This window comes from Capricornis sumatraensis, chromosome 16 (genome assembly GCF_032405125.1).
Source record: "Capricornis sumatraensis isolate serow.1 chromosome 16, serow.2, whole genome shotgun sequence".
Taxonomy (NCBI): Eukaryota; Metazoa; Chordata; class Mammalia; order Artiodactyla; family Bovidae; genus Capricornis; species Capricornis sumatraensis.
In genome coordinates this window covers 62,481,873-62,506,479 of record NC_091084.1, presented here as the reverse complement: position 1 = coordinate 62,506,479, position 24,607 = coordinate 62,481,873, and the positions used below count along the sequence as shown (strand labels likewise).

The 24,607-nt window shown below is 37.7% G+C and overlaps 1 protein-coding gene across 1 annotated transcript in view; it reads left to right on the top strand.

Moving 5' to 3' along the window:
* Positions 1-24,607, top strand: part of DCDC1 (doublecortin domain containing 1) — a 429,528-nt gene that overhangs the window by 206,167 nt on the left and 198,754 nt on the right. Inside the window, exons 10-14 of the mRNA XM_068988045.1 lie at positions 5,261-5,362; positions 8,715-8,878; positions 12,172-12,297; positions 14,694-14,799; positions 24,408-24,524. Coding sequence (XP_068844146.1) covers positions 5,261-5,362; positions 8,715-8,878; positions 12,172-12,297; positions 14,694-14,799; positions 24,408-24,524 — 615 coding nt within the window. The remainder of the gene's footprint in view (positions 1-5,260; positions 5,363-8,714; positions 8,879-12,171; positions 12,298-14,693; positions 14,800-24,407; positions 24,525-24,607) is intronic.

The following is a 24,607-nucleotide window of genomic DNA, read 5'->3' as shown; positions in this document are numbered from 1 at the left end:
CCACCCTTAACCCTCTAATTTCATGTTACTTACTCTCCCTCTCTCTCACTCTGCTCCCAACACACAGGTCTCCTTGTGGTTTCTGGAACATTGGGCAGGTTCGTGCCTTAGTCTCTTTGCTCTAGCCTCTCCTGCCTCCATTGCTCTTCTGCCAGCTCTCTGCTTGGACCACTGCCTCACCTCCAAATCTTTATTCAGATATTTCCTATCTTGAAGGCTAGTTCTGATTGCCTGCTTCTTACAGTGACCACGCCTTCTCCTTGATCCTAGGTGTTATATCCCTTCCCTGCTACATTTTCTTCTTCATAGCACTTACCACCTTCTGGGCTTCCCTGGTGGCTTAAACGGTAAAGAATCCGCCTGCAATGCAGGGGACCCAGGTTCGATCCCTGGGTTGGGAAGATCCTCTAGAGAAGGGAATGGCCACCCACTCCAGTATTCTTGCCTAGAGAATCTTATGGACAGAGGGACCTGGCGGGCTACCGTCCATGCGATCCCAGAGTTGGACATGACTGAGTGACTAACACTTTCTCTTTGCACTACCACCTTCATACCCATCCTGAGATACATTTACCATGATGCCAATGAAACCTTAGCTCCAAGGCCCCTTTTCTAGGCCCCTTCCAAAACCCTGGGAAAAGCCCTACCAATGGACATGTTTCTCTACAATTTGCAAATATATGTTAACTACAATTGACTGAGACTATTGTCTGTTTCCACCCTGACTTCATCTCTGTCACATTTTCCCTTGTACCAGGTGGAGCTGAAGTGACTGCAGGCATTTTTGAAACCTGGCTAGGGGAAACTGAATTGAGGAAACATTTAGTTTGAGCATGTGCTGTGCTTAGCCACTCAGTTGTGTCCCACTTTTTGTAGCCCGCCAGGCTCCTCTGTCCATGGGGATTCTCCAGGAAAGAATACTGGAGTGGGTTGCCATGCCCTCTTCCAGGAGATCTTCCCAACCCAGGGATCAAACCTAGGTCTTCCACACTGCAGGCAGATTCTTTACCATCTGAGCCACCAGGGCATAGTGAGATGTAACTAGTGGTTTGCAGTCACTTCCCTGTATTGTTCAGGTAGTGCTAAGCCACCCTGGTATGAGAAGAGCTTCTAGGAAGATGGCTACTGCCTGCTGGCCATAGAGTGTACTGCTTTTTGTTACTGTGAGCTAGAGTGCCTGTCAGCAGAAGTATATGGGTGGTGGAGGAAAAACATGGTGTGAAATTAACAAAGCCAAGTAATTTGTAGAAAAGCCTTCCTCATTTTACAGCTCATATTGTAAAGCAAGCTAATCAAGTTTTTCCCAATTTGACATCAATCCTAAAAATTTTTATGAAATGATCAACCAAGCTGTGACATCTATAGACATTTTTCTAATCAATAATGATTTTTTTGATTAACCATGCAAGAGTGAAGGTGGAGTTATCTTCCTATTCTTCTTACAGAGAATGTTAGAAGATTATCATATGAAAAGGTGATAGAAGACAATTCAGCCATAAAACATGCACTGGACAGTAAATTAATGAAAATACTTTGTAACTTTCTCTGGATTTTGTCCTTTTTTTTTTGCTATCCATGAGCTTTGTAATATGTGTAAATTGTGATTTCTCATTTGAAATGAATATTTTATATCTAGGTTTGCATTTGTAATTTTGCATCCATTTTGTTAAAGAAGGCCCACCAAGGTGTATAAACTTCAGGCCTCACAAGACCTGATGTTTTCTGACCATGCTGAATGATTTACTAACTTGTTCTGTCAGGAATCTTAGTTCGCTGGTATGTATTCAGCAATTGAGCAGTGATTGGCACATAGTAGTCACTCAATAAGTACTTTTTGAATGAATGAATTAACATTACAGTGAAACATTAACATTAACCTAATTTAATTCTGCTGAAGAAAAGTTCATGTTGACATGAAAGAAAGTCATTCATGGAACACTCCTCCTTGAAACTCTGTGCAACTGGGCGTAGAAGTAAATTCCTATTTATGGATTTTTTTTTTTTTCCAATAGTTGTTAGCTGCCATTTTTTTTGAAATGATCTGGATCACTTATATTTTAGGTTCTATTGCCTTATTCCTTGGGACCCAGCATTAGCCTCAGCTAGCTTTTTGCTTCACCCTACTTTAAGGGTGAGAATTTATTTTTAGAACTATAAGGAGGTGATGGCATGCAGAGTACCAGTAGGATGCTAATACAGCAGTTGGTTTTTCTTAAGCCCAGGATTAGGCAGTAGGAAAATAAAGATTTTTTTTATTTTCCTATATAAACTCTACTTAGAGAGCTACCTTTGTTTAGACATTGGGCAATGGAAATAAAAATACTTTTCTTGCAAAAGAAGAAAACCAATAAATAGAATACTTAGTTGTTTTTTTTTTAGGCATGGTGATATAGACCTTAAAAACAAAGGCCTTAACAAAAGCAGAATCTCATACAGTTTCAGCTTGGGGAATTTTTACTTTTATAGAAATTCAGAGAAAAAAAACACAACACATTATATGAATGACTAGTGGAGGACAGATTTCTTTTACTTAAGCAACTAAACTTTTGCTTAAACACTAAAGCACCTCTTTTTTCTTTATGCCATCATAGAAATTTTAGAGGCCAGAGCTTTTTTATTTGAGAACACTTTTTCTCTGGATGTAGAAGAAAAGGCTTATTAGCATTAGTGAAGGAAGCAATAAGCTAATGAAGGTCTTAGGTGTCATCCAGGTCCTATTTGCTCTCATACAGCTATTTTCTAGAATATAATTTGCTGCACTCTGAGACCACGTGGGGCAAGTCTTAACAAAGAAATATCAATAAGTTGTCCAAACTGAGCTTTTGTCAACACTGACCTTGCAGAATGCGTGCCACCTAGAATTGTGAGCATCACTGCTAAACAGCTCTGTTGTTTTAAGAGTTTTGTTCGATTAAGACCCTGAAGAGATTGTTGGGACAGTAAGATTCTCCTCCCACATTATTTCCCATAGGTTTGAGGGCAACAGTTGGGTTTCACATAGTTCCTGGCTAAAGTAGAGAGATTTCTTGCTCAGAACTATATCTTTTCTCAGAAAAGAGGTTTAAAAAAATCCCCTTTAGCAAAAGCTACTGTAGAGTGTGGAGTGTCAGTGTGCCGAGGTGGACAGCTGCACCATCTCCAGTAGACCAGCAGCACAAGTAAAGGCATGGAATGGAGAAAACCCTCCATTATTGAACATTATTTCTCTTTTTCTATATAATTTCTTTTTCTTTTTTTTTTTTTTGCCTAGAGCCTAAGGAAGTGTTCTTGAAGCACATTATTTCCTAGATCAGGTTCAGTTCAGTTCAGTTGCTCAGTCGTGTCTGACTCTTTGTGACCCCATGAATCGAAGCACGCCAGGCCTCCCTGTCCATCACCAACTCCTGGAGTTTACTCAAACTCATGTCCATTGAGTCGGTGATGCCATCCAGCCATCTCATCTTCTGTCGTCCCCTTCTCCTCCTGCCCCCAATCCCTCCCAGCCTCAGAGTCTTTTCCAATGAGTCAACTCTTGGCATGAGGTGGCCAAAGTATTGGAGTTTCAGCTTCAGCATCAGTCCTTCCAATGAACACCCAGGACTGATCTCCTTTAGGATGGACTGGTTGGATCTCTTTGCAGTCCAAGGGACTCTCAAGAATCTTCTCCAACATCACAGTTCAAAGGCATCAATTCCTCAGTGCTCAGCTTTCTTCACAGTCCAGCTCTCACATCCATACATGACTACTGGAAAAACCATAGCCTTGACTAGATGAACCTTTGTTGGCAAAGTAATATCTCTGCTTTTCAATATGCTGTCTAGATTGGTCATAACTTTCCTTCCGAGGAGTAAGCATCTTTTAATTTCATGGCTGCAATCACCATCTGCAGTGATTTTGGAGCCCCCAAAAATAAAGTCTGACACTGTTTCCACTCTTTCCCCATCTATTTCCCATGAAGTGATGGGACCAGATGCCATGCTCTTCATTTTCTGAATGTTGAGCTTTAAGCCAACTTTTTCACTCTCCTCTTTCACTTTCATCAAGAGGCTTTTTAGTTCCTCTTCACTTTCTGCCATAAGGGTGGTGTCATCTGCATATCTGAGGTTATTGATATTTCTCCCGGCAATCTTGGCTCCAGCTTGTGTTTCTTCCAGCCCAGCGTTTCTCATGATGTACTCTGCATAGAAGTGAAATAAGCAGGGTGACAATATACAGCCTTGACGTACTCCTTTTCCTATTTGGAATCAGTCAGTTGTTCCATGTCCAGTTCTAACTGTTGCTAGATCAGGTTAGGAGTAATTAATTAACTCTGAAATTGTCTCAAAAGTCAAACAGATGGTTTTTCTTTCTTTTTAAATAAGATACTCTCCCAAATTATCTTCTCTGGAGATAGCCCTAGAAATGAATTAAATGGCTACTCTGATGTGATAAATCTATCAGAAAGAGAAGAAAAGAACTTCCGAAAAAAAAAAGTACAGTAAAAAGCAAGGATTTAACTTATTCATCAAGTCTCTCCCAGCCTGCTTCCTTTCTTGCCTGGTGAATCACACACCCCACATGGTCCTCAGAGTGGTCAGAGGATGGTGTTCACTCTAGTGGAGCCTTCCTTTGGGACTGGTTTATTTGGATACTTTTGAACAAAATGTTAGCTAGCGTTTTCTTTTTCCAGCTGAGTGTTACATAATGCAGTGTTCTGAATTTTATCTCTGTTCTCAGCAACTTGTTGCTTATATGCACTTAAAATGGATGGCTTTCACTGTACCTTTATGCAATAAATTTGTCAGGTTGGATTTCCTTTCAGTGAGTCAAAAGATGAGCTGAACACTGATATATTTTAAATATAAATTAAGCATTCCTCATGCAATTTGTGGCTTTATGTTTTTTCAAAAGAATAAAATGAGCTCGTTAACTGGTTGCCAGCTGACCTTTCCCTGACGTTTGCCCCATGGAAGTATTCAGTGTAGTCAGTGATTCCTCCATTAATGTCACTGCTTCCTTCTATTTTAAGATTGTGGGGAGTGCCAGTCAGGTTAAGGACATTGAAACCAGAAGGTGAAACAAGGGGCTTCCTTTATACTGTTCTAGTCTCACTGATTTTCATTGCCAGTTACTTGCATGTGGTCATACAGGCCGTTGTTGCTTTACACAGTTCCCATATGCCTCACTTTCAGTCAACAGTGTACTGTGCAAAGTCAGGACTGCTTGTGTTTATATATGTATTCATATGTATGTTTATGTGTGCATATATTTCCTTTTGATTCTGAATGTGCTTCTTTTTCAGATATTTGAAAATGGTAAAGATACAGGAGAGATCTCTGTTTGTATCAGTAAAAAAGATCTGGAGCCTAATAGCCCAACTCAAGCTGGCTGCATGATGGAAAGAGTGAGTTTACTGACTTTCCATTTATAAAAATGGACACTATGAGTGTCCTCTAAGTTACTTGTAGTTAATTTAGGCAGTTACATCTTTACCATTGTTTAGAAAAGATCAATCATTTGCTGGCCTGTAAAGATTCATAATTTCAAACTCAACTTGTGGATTCCAGAGGTTCTCAGCTTTAGTATAGTATTAACTCCTGGCCTCTTACTTAGTAGCATTTCAATCTTCATTATGCTTTTATTTGAAAACCTGTCTGTACTGGACTCTGGAATTGCCCTCTTGTCCACACATTGAAAAGAAGTGACATGATACCCCGTGGAGGGTGTGTTCTGGGTGGAGGGTACTTCCAAGCCTAGACCCTGGGCAGGTAACACACTGCCCTGGTCTTTGCCTGTGCTCATTGTGAGCAAGTGCAGATGGTTTATCTTAGGCATTCTTACCTTTGCCTGTTTTTCAGACAATTGGGATGTTTCTGAGGCAGAACCGCCATGCTCAGGGTCCTTACTTTGTGTCTTTGTCTTGCATGAAAGGACACTGAATACCCTGTTGTTTACAAATTGGGGTTATTCGCCTGAGCGCACACCAGCGCGCTGGGCTCCATTGCTTGACCTTTGCTCAGAAACTTGCTCCTTTTCCTCCCCTTCAGTTCAGCACTCTCAGTCTTACGTCTCCCTGGTGGTATTCATTACCTGCGCTTCATAGTTAGTCACAAAAATTAATCATCCGATCATTAGCTGGGCTCAGAAGTGCTACCTTGATTGATTAGAGAGAGAGAAGGATAAAGAGTCTTGTCTTTTTTTTTTTTTTAACCGTCACATCCCTGACTATACAAATCATCATGATACAAAAGCCTTCCCAGAATTCTCTACTTGTAATCCCTCTTTTCAACATTAGAATAGTTCCCATTTTGATTTGTATAAAAAATTGAAGATGGCATTTATGTTAGATTACACAGGAAGATATTATTCTGTAGATAGCTTTTGTTGGCTAATGGCACACTGAAATTGATCTGTAATTTGCTTCTATATGCAAGACAACTTGGGGGAAACCTTTATCTAGGGGCATAATAAAGTTCTCTGTGAGGGAGAGCCTTTGTGACACCCAAGGACAACTGTTCTCTTCATGCACACTTGCCTCAATCACTAGCCTAAGATGTTTCACACTCCTCTCAGGTCCCTGAACAAATTCTTATCCTATAAAGGCCTGGTGATGATAGCTTTAAAGATAAACGGTTGAAGATTATCACAATTTTTGGTCACTATGGGCCAGCCCTCAGCAGTGACCTTGAGATGAAAGGCATTGAGGCCTTACCTCCTGTAGGCTGTGGAATGCTCATCTTTGAACACCTAAAATGCAGTGTGTTGCCAAGTTGAGAAAATAGAGATTGTAGTGCAACTCCTGTGGAAGTGCATTTGGTTAAGTGGTCAGGTGTTCACATCCCTTCTCCACTTCACACTCCTGTTCTTTGTGTACTTATTTCTCTCCTGGATCAGGCCTTAAATCTTTCATATCTTGCCCCTTCACAAAAAAAGATGATGCCTGTAAAGCAGAATCACTGGGATTTAAAAAATGATCCACATTACATGTTTTCTGAAATAATAGCAAAGCCACAAAAACTAAGCTCAAGAGCTGAGACCACACAGAAATAAATGTAAAGGCTTTATAAGTATAATCCATGGATTCCAAAACTTGTTTGTGGTTCCAGTGAAAAAAGCAAAGCACAGATTTTTACTATTCTAATGCTTTTACTTATTATACTCCTAAAGAGAATCAGTTCTATTCAGTGACTCAGTTGTGTCCAACTCTTTGTGACCCTGTGGACTGTAGCATGCCAGGCTTCCCTGTCTATCACCAGAAGCTTCCAGAACTTGCTCAAACTCATGTCTATTGAGTTGGTGATCATCACTATCTAACCATCTCATCCTCTGCCACCCTCTTCTTTTGCCTTCAGTCTCTCCCGGCAACAGGGTATTTTCCATTGAGCAGAGATATTGGTGGTGGTGGTGGTTTAGTCGTGTCCAACTCTTGTGACCCCATGTACTGCAGCCCACCAGGCTCCTCTGTCCATGGGATTTCCCAGGCAAGAATACTAGTGGGCTGCCATTTCCTTCTCCAGGGAGAGATAAGATTATTTATCCCTAATTCATACAAAATCTAGAGGCTTTCTATAGATATAGTTGCAGATCAAAGAAAATATTTTATTTGGTTAAGAGTTTATAGCCAAGTGGTGAGGAAACAAGGGATATATGACAGGCTTGCAACTTTCTCTCCTTTTCTCTGGGCCTCTGCATTTAGCACATCCAAATATACCTTCAGTTCAATGGGAATTAATAGAAGGACCAAAAAAGGTACGCTGAACAGCAGCCAGGCAAGAAAAGGCTACAACTACATCCGCATCCCTGCCGAGATTACAGAGTAACAAGAAATTGAGAGACACAAGAACTGACAAGGGAGAGAAGAAAAGGAAGCCTGTGACAGAAGGTTGGGGGGAGACCAGAGTGATGGATAGTGTGGGGCACAGCACGGAAAAGAGCAGAGGCCTAAACACTCAAACAAAGGTGACGGGTAATTTTGAAAAATATCTTTTAAAATTCCATGACCAACAGTTCAGCTGGATTTACTTTCATTTGAAATATGCCCTCAGTTAGAAATATCTTAATAATCAAGAGATCGCAAATATAAGACAGAAGCAAACAGACAATGCTATTATTTAAAATATTAAACGATAGCATTTCATATTTCACACTTCAATTACATTATATTTACGACTTGAAAGCTCTCATTATTGAAGCCACTGGCAAGCTTCTGCAGAGCGCTTAATTGATACATCCAGGATGAGGGCTTCCAAATGAAGCAACATAGGCTAGAAAGATGTGTTTATTTTTGCTGGCCTGTCACTGGTGGGTGGTTCCGCCGTTGGTTACCTGAGGTTAGCCGGGGACGGGAGACTGCTGACTGTAAAACTTGAACATCCTCTGGAAGGACCCAACAGAGTGTGTAGCTCAGACAAGGAAAGCATAGCCCTTATCAAAGAGGACCGTTTCCGTGTACAGAAGCTAAATGCTCTTTCTGTAGGACTGTCACACCTGCTTTCAGTCCCCGTGCCAAAGGGTCAGAGCTCAATCACAAGCCTGTGGCACCCCCTGCTGGTTAAAAGCCCATGCTCATTTTGTTACTTTACACTGAGCTAAACATCGCTGTGATTTCACACTTCTTTTAACATTCTATATGAATTTAATTACCATTTGTTTGGACTTCCTTTGTTACAGAGGAGAGACAGTTTATTACAGGTGTTCACGTTTTACCTTATTTCTTTTCCTTCTTCATCCCTCCCCACCACCCCTCACCCAACCAGTTACTTCTCAAGATTCATCAAAGACTTCAAGGTTCTTCCATCCACCCACCAGGCCTCAATTTTTCTTCAATCCGGCTTTTTGATGAGCACGGTCAAGAAATTAAGAATCTGCTTTCGCTGAAGAATGAGCAAAAAATTTGGGTCTCTTATGGTAAAGCATACAGGTAGGAGCAAGGTGTTTATTCTCTGTCTGTCCTCAATTTTTCTGTGGCAACCTAATGGAAAAGGAAAGTTGAGAAGCCAGGTAGCACCTTTATGGAAAAAAAATTTTTTTAATTTCCAATAAAATTCCAGGGCTTTTTTTCTTTTGGGGAGGGAGTATTGTTTGTGGGATATGACATCTCTCTCTCTCCCTCTCTGTCTCTGACTTTCTGTCTTAATGCCTTGTCATAGTTCTTGAAGTCTGCCTGTCAGCACAGCAAGTGGGATTTGTTCATGTCTGAGTAGTCACCTTAATGATAGCAGATGGAAACGCCACAGGGGGCCCAAGCCCATCACACTGTCATTGTCGCACACTGCCCTGACCTGCTTCCACTCCTCTATTTTTTTGTCCCTTTTTAAAGGAGAAATGGATGGTAATTGAAAAGGATCTTAAGCAAGATTTATGAAGCTGTAGACAACATGATTCCCCACTATCTCTCTCTGTTTTCACAAATAAAGTCTTAACCTTTTAAGCACCAATGACAGGAAGGCTAAAGATAAATTGGTAAAGCTTGTAAGCCCTATCCTATCAAAGTTATATTTCTCAAAAGCGCCTTGCATTATGCCACAATAATTACTGGTTATTACTGAGCATTGTGTAAATTTTTGTAGATTGGTAAATTCCTGCATAAAATTATCAGCATTTCTGAGAAAATAAAAAGGCTGCAGTCCATAGGCATTGATGAGCCGAGCTGTTGTGTGGAATATCTTGGAAATTTATGCATATTTTGACAGGACACATCCAGATGAACTCTGAAACTGCTTGTCAGGAAACTTAAACACACTTTTTTGCCTACTTTTAATCTTTTTGTTTTGTTTTGTGTTCAGCTCTTTATCTGTAGAACAAAATAGGAGGAATAGGAGAAATAATTTTGCTTGTAGAATATAATTGAGCATATATTAATTATAAAATAGCATAGACAAAACTAGGAGCTGATTGGATTTGCTATATATTCTAATAATCAAAGTCAAATCTGCTTAGAAATCCATGAGGGTTTTGGGAAACCTTGGTAGAATTAGTTATGGGTAGCATATTGCAAAATCTATTTCATCTGTCTCAGTGGGATAAAATTAAAATACTTAATAGTATCTATACTGTGTAATTTATAAAACTAAAAAATACCTGTAAGGAATGGTGCTTTTCCTATGTAGGCAGATTTCAAAACATAATTACATTGTGAGAATTATATTTACAATGATAAAAATTGTGATGAATTTTAAAGTGGCAAGAATCCTCGTATAATTTAGGAAGCTCTTCAAATTACAAGGAAAAGCTTTAATAAAATGTGTCTCATAATTTCTACTCAAATATCATTATTAAAGTGAAAGCAATGACTAATTTTGATGTTTTTAATGATGTTTGCTATAATACAGTATTTTAATATGATCATACACTTGTTCTTGGTTAACTAGATTATATTTATGGAGTAACAAAAAATGCTAAGTATCTGAAATATTCTAAAATCAACTGAGGATCATAGCTGGTAGAATTCATAAATGTGTAATTTGTATATCATTGCTATTTTAATAGCATAATATATATGCATATATATTTGATTTTGAATCCAGTGTAAAGTACTGCTGCTGCTGCTGCTAAGTCGCTTCAGTCGTTTCCGACTCTGTGCGACCCCAGAGATGGCAGCCTACCACGCTCTTCTGTCCCTGGGATTCTCCAGGCAAGAATACTGGAGTGGGTTGCCATTTCCTTCTCCAGTGTATGAGAGTGAAAAGTGAAAGTGAAGTTGTTCAGTCGTGTCCGACTTCACGATACAATGGACTGCAGCCCACCAGGCTCCTCTGTCAATGGGATTTTCTAAGCAAGAGTACTGGAGTGGGGTGCCTAGGGAACCATTATAGCATTTTGCTACTACTTAAACTTCTAAATTAATATCAGAAAAGTTATTTTCATCTAGTTTAAAATATATTGAGAAAATGCACAATATGTACTAAGAAAATGATATTTATTTTCAGAGAGTAATTCTAATGTGTCTAATATATGTTGATATGCAAGGTCTGATTACTCATTTGCAGAAGATTTTGCCAATATCTGCTTCTCTTTTGAGTTCTTTAGTTGTTTTTCTCTCAGTTTTTATTTTGAAAAAATGTCCAGTCCATAGAACACTTGATTCAATGAAGGTTTATATATATCCTTTACCTAAGTTCATCAACTAAAGACTTTGCCACATTTCTTTTACCTCTCTTATATCTCCTTTCTCTCTCTTTTGAACAGTTTGGGATTAACTCCAGTCACTGAAGTTTTACTTCTAAATGTTATAGGTCATATAACTAAAGAACAGAAAGTTCTTCTCTGTCCCTGTTATAATATCTAACGCAGTCAACAAAAATATATTATCATCCAATATGTAATCAAACTACCCTAAATATGCTTTAGAGCTTTTTTGTAATCCAGTATCTAGATAAGCTTCATCTGTTGCATTTAGTTGTTTTCTTTGGTTCTCTTTAATCTAAAATATTTTCCTATCTTTTGTTTTATTTTTCATGATATTGGTTTTCTTTTTGGAGAGTTCAGACACTTTTCTTGTATAGTGTCTCACATTCTAGATTTGTCTGAGTGTTTTCTTATGATTATATTCAGTTTAAAAATTTTTGGAAATGCTACACAGGTGAGGTGAGACAGCCCTGTGATTCTAAAGTTAAGTAGCAGTGTTTGTCACTTGTTTCAAAAACAAAATGGCTCACAATTGACATAGTTGCCATTCTTTTTACTTAAGATCTTTCCCCATGATTTGAATTTTTACGTAATTAAATTAACCTAAAACAATATACCTAACAGTATGTAATATGAAAAATCAAGTCAGCATAGCATTTACCCGGCTTACAAAACATAGCTGTTTGTAGCCAAATATGAAAGATTAATTTAATTATAAGCTTCAAAGATTATTATGGGTATATTGCATTGTAGTTTTATGTGAAAAATGAACATTACAAGGTTGACAGTTGATTCTTTTTCTCAACTAAATGCTTTGTTTTATTATTGAAATCATTTATTTAAATGTGCAACATTTGAAACATTTATGTGTTGCAACTATCCTAGGCATTATAAATCAAACAAACTAAAATGTGCATGTCAAATATCAGTAGAGAATACCAACAATAGGTCTGTATAATAGGAAATTCACTTATTTCTGGATATTATTTGACATGGGAATGTACATTTTATTGATTATTTATACTCAAAGTTTAGAGTTTGTATAATTTTACAGATATGTTTGATTTTTGTTTTTCCATTTTCCAGATCTCCACTGAACCCTGTTTTGGGTTTGACTTTTGACCAGGTGACTGCATTCGCCAGAGGTGGCATTACAGTTGTATATAAAACCTTCTTGGACCCTAATGCCCTTCTGCTACCTGGAAGTGACAAGTAAATTAACAAGTTCTTGGTTAAACAATCTGAATCGCCTAATTTAGTTTTCCCAGAGTGAGAGATTTAAACACTAAAAGATGTTCCTTAAATCATCTTAAATAAACAATCATTTATTTTATTGACTTATTTCATGATATAATGAGCTGTTGCTTTAAAAACTTGCCATTAAGTTCCCTGGAGTTTTAGAAAACACATGGGACAATGAGGAGAGTATAGTCTTCTGCTTTGCAAAGTTAATGATTTTATTTGAAATGTAAAAACTGTTTGTAGGGGATTTTTTTAGACTAACAATTTTAAATGGAATTATTAAAATAGTAAATAATTAGTTCTTTTATGTGAGTGTTCATATTTAAGCATCTCATTTGATGATGATAAATTAGAGACAAAAGCACTATCCTAGAGGCATAGTGTGCAGAAGAGCGGGAGTTAGATCCAGGCACTGGACCCGTATCTACTCATGATTGTCCATGAGCAGACAGGTATCAGTTTCCTATGGGTTAATGATAAAACCCAGCAGTTACTGATTGTTGACCATAGGCCAGGCACAGTTCTATTAATAAATGAATTGGATGAGAGCATATTTAATCTGCAGAATAATTATTTTAATCCTATCATTGCTTATTAGGCCTATTATTACTCCATTTTTATAGAGGCAGAAACTGAGGCACAGAAGGGCATTTTCCCACCCACACGACTTGTACATGATAGTGCGAGGATTCTAACCCAGGTTGTCTTAAGAATTGAGGACTTCCTTAAGAACTGAGATAGATAACCACTATCTAGTACTGGCTAGTAGTACTTCCTATGAAGATGGAATCAGAATTTGTGGCCATTGAGCACTTGAAATATGACTAGTGTGACTGAGAAACTGAATTTTAAATTTTGTTTAAATTAAACCAATTTTAATTTAAGTAGGAATATGTGGCTTGTGGCCACCATATTGGATATGGCAGCACGATGCTGACACTATATTGGATTAGGTGACCTATCTATAAAGTCCCATCTAACTTTAATATTTTGTAATTTAACCAGTTACAACTTTCTTTAATATAATGGTGAAAAGGCTAAAATAGAGGACAGATCTAGAGAACCAAAAGCAGTCTGATGAGGTCAGTCAGTCTAGCTAATGGCAACCTATTGCTGCTGCTGCTGCTGCTAAGTCACTTCAGTCGTGTCTGACTCTGTGCAACCCCATAGATGGCAGCCCACCAGGTGCCTCTGTCCCTGGGATTCTCCAGGCAAGAATACTGGAGTGGGTTGCCATTTCCTTCTCCAACAACCTATTGCTAAGTATGTCTAAGAAGAGAGACTCTTTGATCTTCTCTATCCCCCAATAGCTGCCTGCAGTTTCTAGACAAGATTATAATGTTCTGCCTTGTTTTTTTCTCTTTATGGATAGAAAATAACTCAGCACTCTTTATTAAAAGCATATTTATTTATGAGAAAATTTATTTCATGTGTGATAATCTTTCTCTAAGCTGTTAAATTTGCCTTTCCCTTTGGTTTTTAGCTATGAGTTTAATTTTTAATTTATGTATCGCTTCTTTATTTTACTTCTTCAGGTGCAATGAATACTGCTTTAATGAATGGATTTAAATTAAATCTGATTCTCTAAATATAAGAATGTCAAACTGCCTTTATTGAACATGAACTAGTTTGGAGATAATTTACTTAATTTTTGGATTCCATTTGAACTTTCTTTCTATACTCTGAAATGGATCATTTGAGATCTTAGTCATCATGCCCTTACTTATATTTCTCAGACTATTGAAAGAAAACTACCATCACCATTTCTAGAACTGCTTTTTGTTGAATAGCATGCTGTATGGTATATCTTATCAGTGTTGAGCCGCAACTTTCTTTAGGGTAAGAATGGACTCACTATTAAAATAAGTAATTTGGCTGAGTTAAGAATGAAGCCAGCCCCTCTAGTTTGTGATTCATCTATGTAATCTCTAGACTGTGCTGCCTTTTAAAAGGCTCTCTTAAAAATACAAAGCTAATATTCTGGATACAAATATTATGAATATAAAAGTATGCTTTATTATTATAGATCAGTATATTTATGATAACTTTAATAATGAAGATGATCTCCACTGTGAGTGATTCTGTAAGATTTAAAAGTTTTTGTTTCTTTGTTATGTTAATAATTAACTAGGCATTGGGTCCCCCCAATATCATAAATAATAGCAAGGAAAAAATTTAAAGCCTTCCTTTTCCCAATTATAGATACCAAGATACTTTATAAATTTCTGTTTAAAAAGATTATAGACTATACATTGGTTTTTCTCTCACTGGAAGAGTAAGATGTATAAATTATCATACTAATAGATTAAAGAGTGCTAAAACTCATTTTATTCTAATAAGAACAATTAAATATTTTGTTTTCTTAGTTGGGACATTTGTGAGGGATTTCCAATTAACTTCAGTGGCACCAGTCAACAGGTACCTGACCAATTTGAAAAGGTGGACATGAAGAACAGTTTCCTACAGAACAAGGTCAGAATTATTTGTTGTTCTTGATAAGAATATTTTATGTATTGGACACTCAGTCAATACGTGGTGTCTGGGTAGATATTTGTGAAAGTTTTGGAAAACTAAATTATTTTACAAATGTTAGGGGCAAGTATTATGCTTTGCATGCATGCATGTGAAGTCGATTCAGTCCTGTCTGAATCTTTGAGACCCCATGTACTGTAGCCCCCCAGGCTCCCCTGTCCATGGGATTCTCCAGGCAAGAATACTGGAGTGGGAGGCCATGCCCTCCTCCAGGGGATCTTCCCAACCCAGGGATTGAACCTGTGTGTCTCTTATGTTCTTCTGCATTGACAGGCAGGTTCTTTATTTACCACTAGTGCCACACCGTTAATTAAGCACTCTGAAACTGAACCAATATTGAGAAGGGTTAGAGGAAGGGATAAGATGGGAGTTTGACATTGACATGTATACACTGCTATATTTAAAATAAATGTCCAACAAAGACATACTGTATAGTACAGGGAACTCTGCACAATGTTCTGTAATAATCTAAATGAGAAAAGAATTTGAAAAAGAATAGGAAGAAAAAAAACTGTACCAATATATATCATTTCTACCTAAGAAATAGTCTACTTGTATTACATCATTCAAGTACAATTGTTTAGCATATTTTTTATACCAACTACATTAATAAGTTGCATTTGTTTAAGAAATTCTTTAAGATGGCTGTTATATCTTTATACTCTAGAATCTGATCTATATCTTCTATGGGTCAACGTATCTAAGGAGCACAAGTTCTTCAGAAAGCTGAACTTATAACACAATCCAGAGGTCTCTTTATTAATTTACTATAGAAATTTATCTTTCAGTAAAGAATTTTTTTCTGCCTGTGAGCTATGAAACGCATTTTAAACCTGTCTCTAAAGAAGGAGTAATTCTTTTCTTTTTCTCAGCTGGTAAGTTATGTAGGGTTGTTGTTCATTTCAGCCACATAAGCTTTAGTTTTTGAATTCATGAAATCAAAACCAAAAAGTACCCACAAAGACAGAGATGCTCAGAGAAAGTGGGGCTTCTTGTTAGCTAGTTTGGGCCCTTTCTTTGTAAGAGATAATGCAAAAGACACATTGTCCCAACCTGCTGTTTTTCAATTTTTCCGTGTTGCTCATTCAGTCTTTTATGTCAAAATTTATACCAAAACATTAGTTGTTTCAAGGTATATGTGAAGCTAAGTTGTATAATTGTAAAGCTAGAGTAAAATAAACAATTATTTCTAGTCCTGTTTCTGAGCAAATTTAGAAAATAAATGTAAGTTGAATGGTGCACCAGGATTTAATGCATTTTGTATTTTATATTCAGTGACATTAAGGTTTATTTGCCATAATTCTCTGATCCTGTTAGCATTCTTTTTTAGCTTTTCTTTTTTTTTTTTTTGCTGCGGCTTTATTTTCGTGCTCAAAAACTTATATGCCTAACCATTGCCTATTATTCATATTATCATCTGACCTTCATTGATCTCCATGATTCATCTCCAGTCTTCCCCCACTCTCAACTTGGCTTTTCAATCCTCTCCGTTTCTTGATCTTTGTGTACCCTGACCCTACAGTCGGAGCTAGTATACGGAGTCCCATACATGATTTATGCTTTGGTTTACTTGTGCCATTCCATGTGTTTGCTAGGTTACAATCCTGCCATTACTATTCTTAACTTTTTAAGGCTTTCTTCAGTTTTTTCTTTGTCTATGAAGCCTTCTCGGATCCTCCAGAGAAATTTAACTTCAAGTTGTTTTGTGACCCCAGAACTCTTTGGAAATTGTTCTTAGAGTTTGTGTTTTGGTAAAGGCACTTGCTTTTGTGTCTTTCTCTTTCACTAAACTGATAATTCTTTGGACACAGATTTTATGTCTTACTCATCTTTGTGTTCATGAGTGCTGGAACAAAGTCTTAGATATAGAGCAGTTGCACATTATGTTTTCATGAATGATGTTTTAAATTTAGCCATAATCTCTTTCAAGGCTCACTATTCTCAAATATGTTCTTTGTGTGTTAGCCAAGCTAAATTGTTCATTTGTTGTTTTCTGAGTCCATGATTTCTGTTATTATGCCCACATGAATCCCTCTGCCTGGAATTCAACCTTTCTTTCTTTGTCACCACCCCCCACCTTCTCTGTCACCATTATGCCATATCTTAGCATGGTACTGGCATATAGTTGGCATTCAATAAATGCTTATTGAAACCCTGTTCATCATTCTAGCTTTACCTGATTTGTGCCTGCTTCATAAAATCTTTCTTTACTGCAACCCCACCCCCAAACCAGATATGATGTTTCTGACCTTGATACCCCTGTTGCATCCATTCTGTACCCTTTATAATGACATTGACTCTGTTCTGTTCCACTTGGAACATTTTTTGATGATTTGAAGTCAATCATTGTTCCAAGTTTGGGCATATTTTAGCTCACATTAGAGTAGAACAGAATGGTAGATTCCACTGAAATTGTTGGTATCATATCATAAAGGATCTTAATTCAAGTGGATGTTGTTCTGTAGAAAACACAGAGCCATTGGAAACACTCAAGCAGAGACAGATGTGATTTGATCCTGTGTTAGGAAGATATCTTGGGAGATCTTTATCTTATCCCCCTACCCCTGCCTTGCAGATTAGAAATTATTAGAAGCAAAGAGCATTCTGATCATTATTATCTCTGCTATAGTATCTAGGTGCTCAGAGTTAGCTGAGTGGAACTGAATTCTCTAGTTAATTAACTCATTCAATAGAGATGAGGTCAAACCTAAGGGGGAAAAGAAGGATAGTGAAGAGGAATTGTCAGAGGAAAAGAACCAGAAAGGCCTCTCTCTTTGATTTTAAGCCCAAGTAGAACTTTGAAAGAAAACTATATTTTGTAATATTGAAAAGTGAGAGAATAAAAACCAACAGTTATTTTATCACTATTAATTTGTTCTAATGATTTAGTGAGAGTGAGAAAAGACCTCATCTTACAAATTTGTAGACTACTGTATTTTTAGAAGAAATTGGTTTTGAATAAAATTTCAGCTCAGTCAAAACAGTGATAAACTGGATAGTAAAGAGACACTTTCAAAGAAAGTTTCCCTTAGCTGTGAAACCTTTGAAATCCTTTCAGAAAAATGTCTCCAGTTATATACAGAGGTGATCAGTGCATTGGAAATAGCTATTTAATAACTTGAAAAGGAGCACTTTTAAGAGAGATTCAAGCAGAGGTCATGGGTATCTAGAGGGCATTTTATTGTAGAATCTTGATGCTCATCACAGTAAAGGAGAACACTAAGAGGATTACAACAGGGATAGAGAGGAGGGAGGCAAAAGCCGATATTCTTGCTGCATACGTTTTCAAATTGGCTTGAGATAGAGGTATCAGTGCCCAACCCCAACTGTTCTTTTAAATCTCGTATTGACAAGTAAAACCTTTCCTACAGAGAAAAATTTGGAACATGTAATCCCTATTAGTAATGTGGAAGGCAGATATAACCCTGACAATTACAACCTGTTGCTCTTTTATCCATTTCAAAAAAAAAGATTTGGAATCTACTACACATGGAGAATTCGGGTGAAAACATCTTTCAACAGTTCTATTGTTACTTAAGTTGACAACACTTTTTGATGGCACTAGTTTAAGGGCAATACACTTATATGTTTCCATGAAATGGATGAGATACAAACTTCATGGTAGTTAATAAAAAAAAGTTTCATGAGAAGAATAGCTTATTTATGGGAAAACAAAGCAGAAAAATACACTCCAGCATTTGGCAGGTCTTATATTTTGTCAAAAAGACAAGGAAACTGATTTTGATCCTAGCCTTTTGGTATGATCAGACATCAGCAGAACATTAGAAACAATTACTAGTATAGAAACAGTAAGCAAAACACCAAGTTATGATTTTAGAATTATGGCACGTTTGTTATAAGTTTACTTGTAAATTCAACAATCATGGATGCTAGAAGAATATATTATTCTGTATGTCAAAAAAGAGGCTAGGAAAAGGCAGACAACTCTTTACTGTCCTATTTCTTTGGAAAGCAAGTCATCAAGAAATAATATTTTCTCAGATAATTTATACTGGAAAAATGAAATTTTTAATCTCAATTTTGAATTTATTGCCCTTAGAATGAGATACTAGGCTTTAAATGAAATTCCAAATCCCTTCCTTATTTTTAGACCTACGGCTGGAATCTATTGAGGACTGCACACCTAAATACTAGATATTTTGGTTGTTCAGTTGCGTAATTATGTTGTTGTTGTCCAATTGCTCAGTCATGTCCAACTCTTTACAACCCCATGGACTGCAGCAAGCCAGGCTTCCCTGTCTTTTACTATCTCCTGGAGTTTGAGTCGATGATGCTATCCAACCATCTCATCCTCTGTCACCCCCTTCTCCTCCTGCCCTCTATCTTTCCCAGCAGCAGGGTCTTTTCAAATGAGTCGGCTCTTCACATCAGGTGGCCAAAGTACTGGAGCTTCAGCTTCAGCATCAGTCCTTCCAGTGTATAGTCAAGACTGATTTCCTTTAAGATTGACTGGTTTAATCTCCTTGCAGTCCAAGGGACTCTCAAGAATCTTCTCCAGCACCACAGCATAATCATGTGCTCACTAATATTTTCTGCTTTTCAGTTTTTCTAGTTCTTGCTCTTAGAGGTAGGTGGATAGATCAGCTTATAGATTTAGAGAATGAAAACAATAAGCATGAATATTAAGGGGATGAGGAAAGAGATTTTAGAGCATTTCTTGTAGATGTGATTTTAATTTGTATAGTAAATTATTTAATGTTAAAGTGTTAGTCAGTCAGTCATGTCCAATTCCTTTGCAATTCCTTGGACTGTAGCCTGCTGGGATTCTCTGTCCATGCGATTGTCCTGGTAAGGAGTGGAGTGGGTTGCCGTTTCCTCCTCCAGGGGATCTTCCCAATCCAGGGATCAAACCCAGGTCTCCTGCATTGTAGGCAGATTCTTTACCATCTGAGCGGCACCCCCACCGCCCCAGCCTGGTCCTAAAATTACTATCAAAAGGAAAAATCTTATAAAATTCTATTTAAAGTAAAAATATTTTTAGAGGAAGGTTGTGGCCTATGAGCTCCTTTTTTCACAAAAAAATTTCATCATCTTACATTTGTTCCTCAGTAGATCTGCAGGAAGAGACCTTATTATTTTGAAATTGCACAGGAATTTTGACGTCTACTCCACTTTCATTGGTAGTTTGGGGAAAGAAAATTAAACAAGAAATTTTAACTGGTCCAGTACATATATGCCTCATTTTTTATCACTGGCATCATCTGTATCACCACAGTTTATTCAGAAAAGCAAAATCATAATGGTCACTTAAAGGAAGCTATGTATGTAGGTATTCAAAAGAATAAAAGAAAATTTCTTTTTTTTTTTTTTTGATTCTCAACAAGACTTTAACAGGTTTTCTAATTAAACGTTATGGTATATATTTGAAGACCTATGTCAACATAAATGCTATCATACACATGCTCATGCATGCACGTGTGCACACGTACACACTCACACACACACTCACATATAGAGACACATATGGCCTATTATGTTGTAGGTTGTCAGAGAACTTCTCTGAATTTCAAAATTTATCTCCCCCACCTTCCTAAACGTTTCATCTAACTAAGCTATCAGATTAAATTAAAAAGAAAAAAGTAGGTGATATCATGAAGAGAATTTAATGGCCATTGTCAATTTTAAGTGTATTAGAACCCCGACTTGGCAGGACTTTTTAAAAAAATAACATTAAATGAAGCTGAGTTAGTGGGCCTGGCTCTGTCTTGCCTATGTAGAATCACTTGGGAACCGTCCAGCAAAATATCTCTTAGAGAACAGCATGGTGTTAATACTGGGTGCCAACCCAAGACAGACACAAAAGACCCCTTCGCTCTTCACCAATAAGCCAACTGTTAAAAGATTAAACCCTGTTGTGCAGATAACAAGAATTTAGGCACTGGCAGCAGGTGCTATACAAAGAAGCAGTTGGCAGTACGGTTCTTCTGTCTGACTAATTCCAGTCAAAACAATCTTCTTCCCAGTTGCAGAGGAGAGTTCTGAGTGTGATGGCAACTTGGAGTTAGGAAGTTGACTAAGAGTGCTCCTTTAAATGCTGAGTCCTGTGGGGAATGGATTAGTAGAATATAGTTTATCATTGTTCAAAAACTGTGAGAAATTCCCATCTAGAATCCAGTCACTACTGGCTAACTGGGGAATAAATTATCAAAGAACTCTAAGTCAAACATGCTTATGTGGTGGGGTTACTGTATTTTTAAATTTTTATTTTCATGTATATGAGTCATATGACATTTTTGTCCATCATAGAATAATTATCAAATGTATTAGCCATACCCTTTTGTTACTGCCTGTTCACACTTGTAAAACATCACCTTTTAAATTATCATTTAACTTTTGTTTTTTAAAAAATCATTTGCTACTCAAAATCTAGTGTTAGTGGAGAGTTAGAATAGACATTTCAATATTAGAAAATTATTTAAATTGTTACTGAAGCAATATTATTTACTAAGTTTAAAGCATAAGTTGATATATTATGATAATCCCATACAAATAAATATTAGTACTTAAAGTTAGCATGCTTTTTCAGGGAAAGTGATTATATAAGGTAGGAGGTAAAGTTTATTAAATACGAAGAATGAGAAAAGGCAAAGGAGAAAAGGAAAGATATACCCATCTGATGCAGAAATCCAAAGAATAGAAAGAAGAGATAAGAAAGCCTTCCTAAGTGAACAATGCAAAGAAATAGAGGAAAACAATAGAATGGAAAAGACTAGAGATCTCTTCAAGAAAATAGAGATACCAAGGGAACATTTCATGCAAAGATGGGCACAATAAAGGACAGAAATGGTATGGACCTAACAGAAGCAGAAGATATTAAGAAGAGGTGGCAAGAATACACAGAAGAACTATACAAAAAAGATCTTCATGACCCAGATAACCACGATGGTGTGGTCACTCACCTAGAGCCAGACATCCTGGAGTCCAAAGTCAAGTGGGCCTTAGGAATCACTACAAACAAAGCTAGTGGAGGTGATGGAATTCCAATTGAGCTATTTCAAATCCTAAAAGATGATGCACTCAATACACAAGAAATTTTGGAAAACTCAGCAGTGGCCACAGGACTGGAAAAGGTCAGTTTTCATTCCAGTCCCAAAGAAAGGCAATGTTAAAGAATGCTCAAACTACCGCACAATTGCACTCATCTCACAAGCTAGCAAAGTAATGCTCAATATTCTCCAATCTATGTTTCAACAGTACATGAACCATTAACTTCCAGATGTTCAAGCTGATTTTAGAAAAGGCAGAGGAACCAGAGATCAAATTGCCAACATCCACTGATCATAGAAAAAGTAAGAGAGTTCCAGAAAAACATCTACCTCTGCTTCATTGACTACGCTAAAGCATTTGACTGTGTGGATCACAACAAACTGTGGGAAATTCTTAGAGTTGGGAGTACCAGATCGCCTTATCTGCCTCCTAAGAAATCTGTATGCAGGTCAAGAAGCAACAGTTAGAACAAGATATGGAACATGGAACAATGGACTGGTTCAAAATTGGTAAAAGAGTACGTCAAGGCTGTATATTGTCACCCTTCTTATCTAACTTATATGCAGAGTACATCATGTGAAATGCTGGACTGGATGAAGCACAAACTGGAATTAAGATTGCTGGGAAAAACATCAATAAGCTCAGATATGCAGATGACACCACCCTTATGGCAGAAAGTAAAGAGGAAATAAAGAGCCTCTAACTGAAAGTGAAAGAGGAGAATGAAAAAGCTGATTCAAAACTCAACATTCAAAAAACTAAGATCATGGCCTCTGGTCCCATTGCTTCATGGCAAATAGATGGGGAAACAAACTTTATTTTCTTGGGCTCCAAAATCACTGCAGACGGTGACTGCAGCCATGAAATTAAAAGATGCTCCTTGGAAGAAAAGCTATGACTAACCTAGACAGCCTAGTAAAAACCAGAGACATTACTTTGCTGACAAAGATCCATATAATCAAAGCTATGGTTTTTCCAGTAGTCGTGTATGGATGTGAGAGTTGGACCATAAATAAGACTGAGCACCAAAGAATTGATGCTTATGAACTGTGGTTTTGGAGAAGACTCCTGAGAGTTTTTTGGACTGCAAGGAGATCAGACCAGTCAATCCTAAAGAAAATCAGTCCTGAATATTCATTGAATGGGCTAATGCTGAAGCTGAAGCTCCAGTACTTTGGCCACCTGATGCAATGAACTGACTCATTGGAAAAGACCCTGATGCTGGGAAAGATTGAAGGCAGGAGGAGAAGGGGACGACAGAGGACGAGATGGTTGCATGGCATCACTGACTCAATGGACATGAGTTTGAGCAAGCTCCAGGAGATGGTGAAAGACAGGAAAACCTGGCGAGTTGCAGTCTGTGGGGTCGCACAGAGACGAACGGGACTGAGTGACGGAACAACAGCAGCAACAGATATGAAGAAGTAGAATCCTGACAGATGACACAAATGACTGTTCATTTAAACTGATAATCAAGTCTAAGTGAGAAATGTTAGAAGGTGTCATCTTATAAACACATGGGACACAGAGGCAGTATCTCCCCAGTTGACCCCCTCTCTTCCATTCTGGCAACAATCACTGAAATCTCAACACGCTAATCCCTTCTGTCATGTTTGCCTCTTTTCGACACCATGGACTGTAGCCCACCAGGCTTCCATGTCCATGGGATTCTCTAGGCAAAAATACCTGAGTGGGTTGTCATATCCTTCCGCAGGGATCTTCCCAAGCCAGGGATCTAACCCACATCTCTTACGTCTCCTGGATTGGCAGGCGGGTTCTTTATCCCTAGTGCTGCTCCTATCCCTTAATTCTTGTGAAGTTATACAAACTCTCGACTCTTCTCCCTGCCTTTGATCTCTCCTAATTGCAATCCATTATGTTTGCATTTGCCAGATCAACCTTTGTAAAATCTTCTGTTATACAGTCACTCCTCCTAGAAAACCCCACTGACACCTAGTTCCATAGCATTACACTTGACTTGACCCCTTCTAAGTCTGGCCAAAGTTAACTTCTGAGTCTTCCGTTAAATCCTAAGATATATTGATTATACTAATTGCTTTTATTTGGAATGCTTTTTTTTCCTTCATTATTCTTGTCGAACTGCTTGCATCCTTCCAGACCTGGTCCAGATGTTACCTCTTTCAAGATGTTTCACTTTTTGTTGCTCCTGTAGAAATGAGACTACCATCCTTTGCATCCTATAGCAGTATTTAATCATCCAAATGGAGCTTAACATGAAATTGTGCATATGTATGCATGTATGCCCATGTGTGTATGTTATTGCCTCTATGCATGTAAATTTATTTAAGGCAGGAAAATGCTTTATAATAGTCCATATCACACAGTCCAGGGCCTTCTGTATCAGAGCTGGTATTCAACAAATATTAATTTAATTGAGTAAGTGGGATTGGGCACTACTGTTTCAAAAGAGACCTTCTCAAAGAGAAACATGTTCAAGATTAATCTATTTTGGGTAACTATGCTGAGGAAGTTTGACTTTTAGACTGTAAGTTAAAAAGTTGTTTCTTTTCATGGTATAGGTGGACCCCAATATTGTCCTTCATGCCTCTGTTTCCATCGTAAAGCGGAGTTTCTCAAGCAGTAAAGAGAGCAATGGGAGCCAGATAGTGCCATCGACCCTGTGGCTGATCACAAAGGTATCCACGAACGTCTGCTCTCTCTGAGTCACTTCCTGGGCTCACTGGCTCACTTTGTTGCTCCATTTCCTGACACTCGCCCT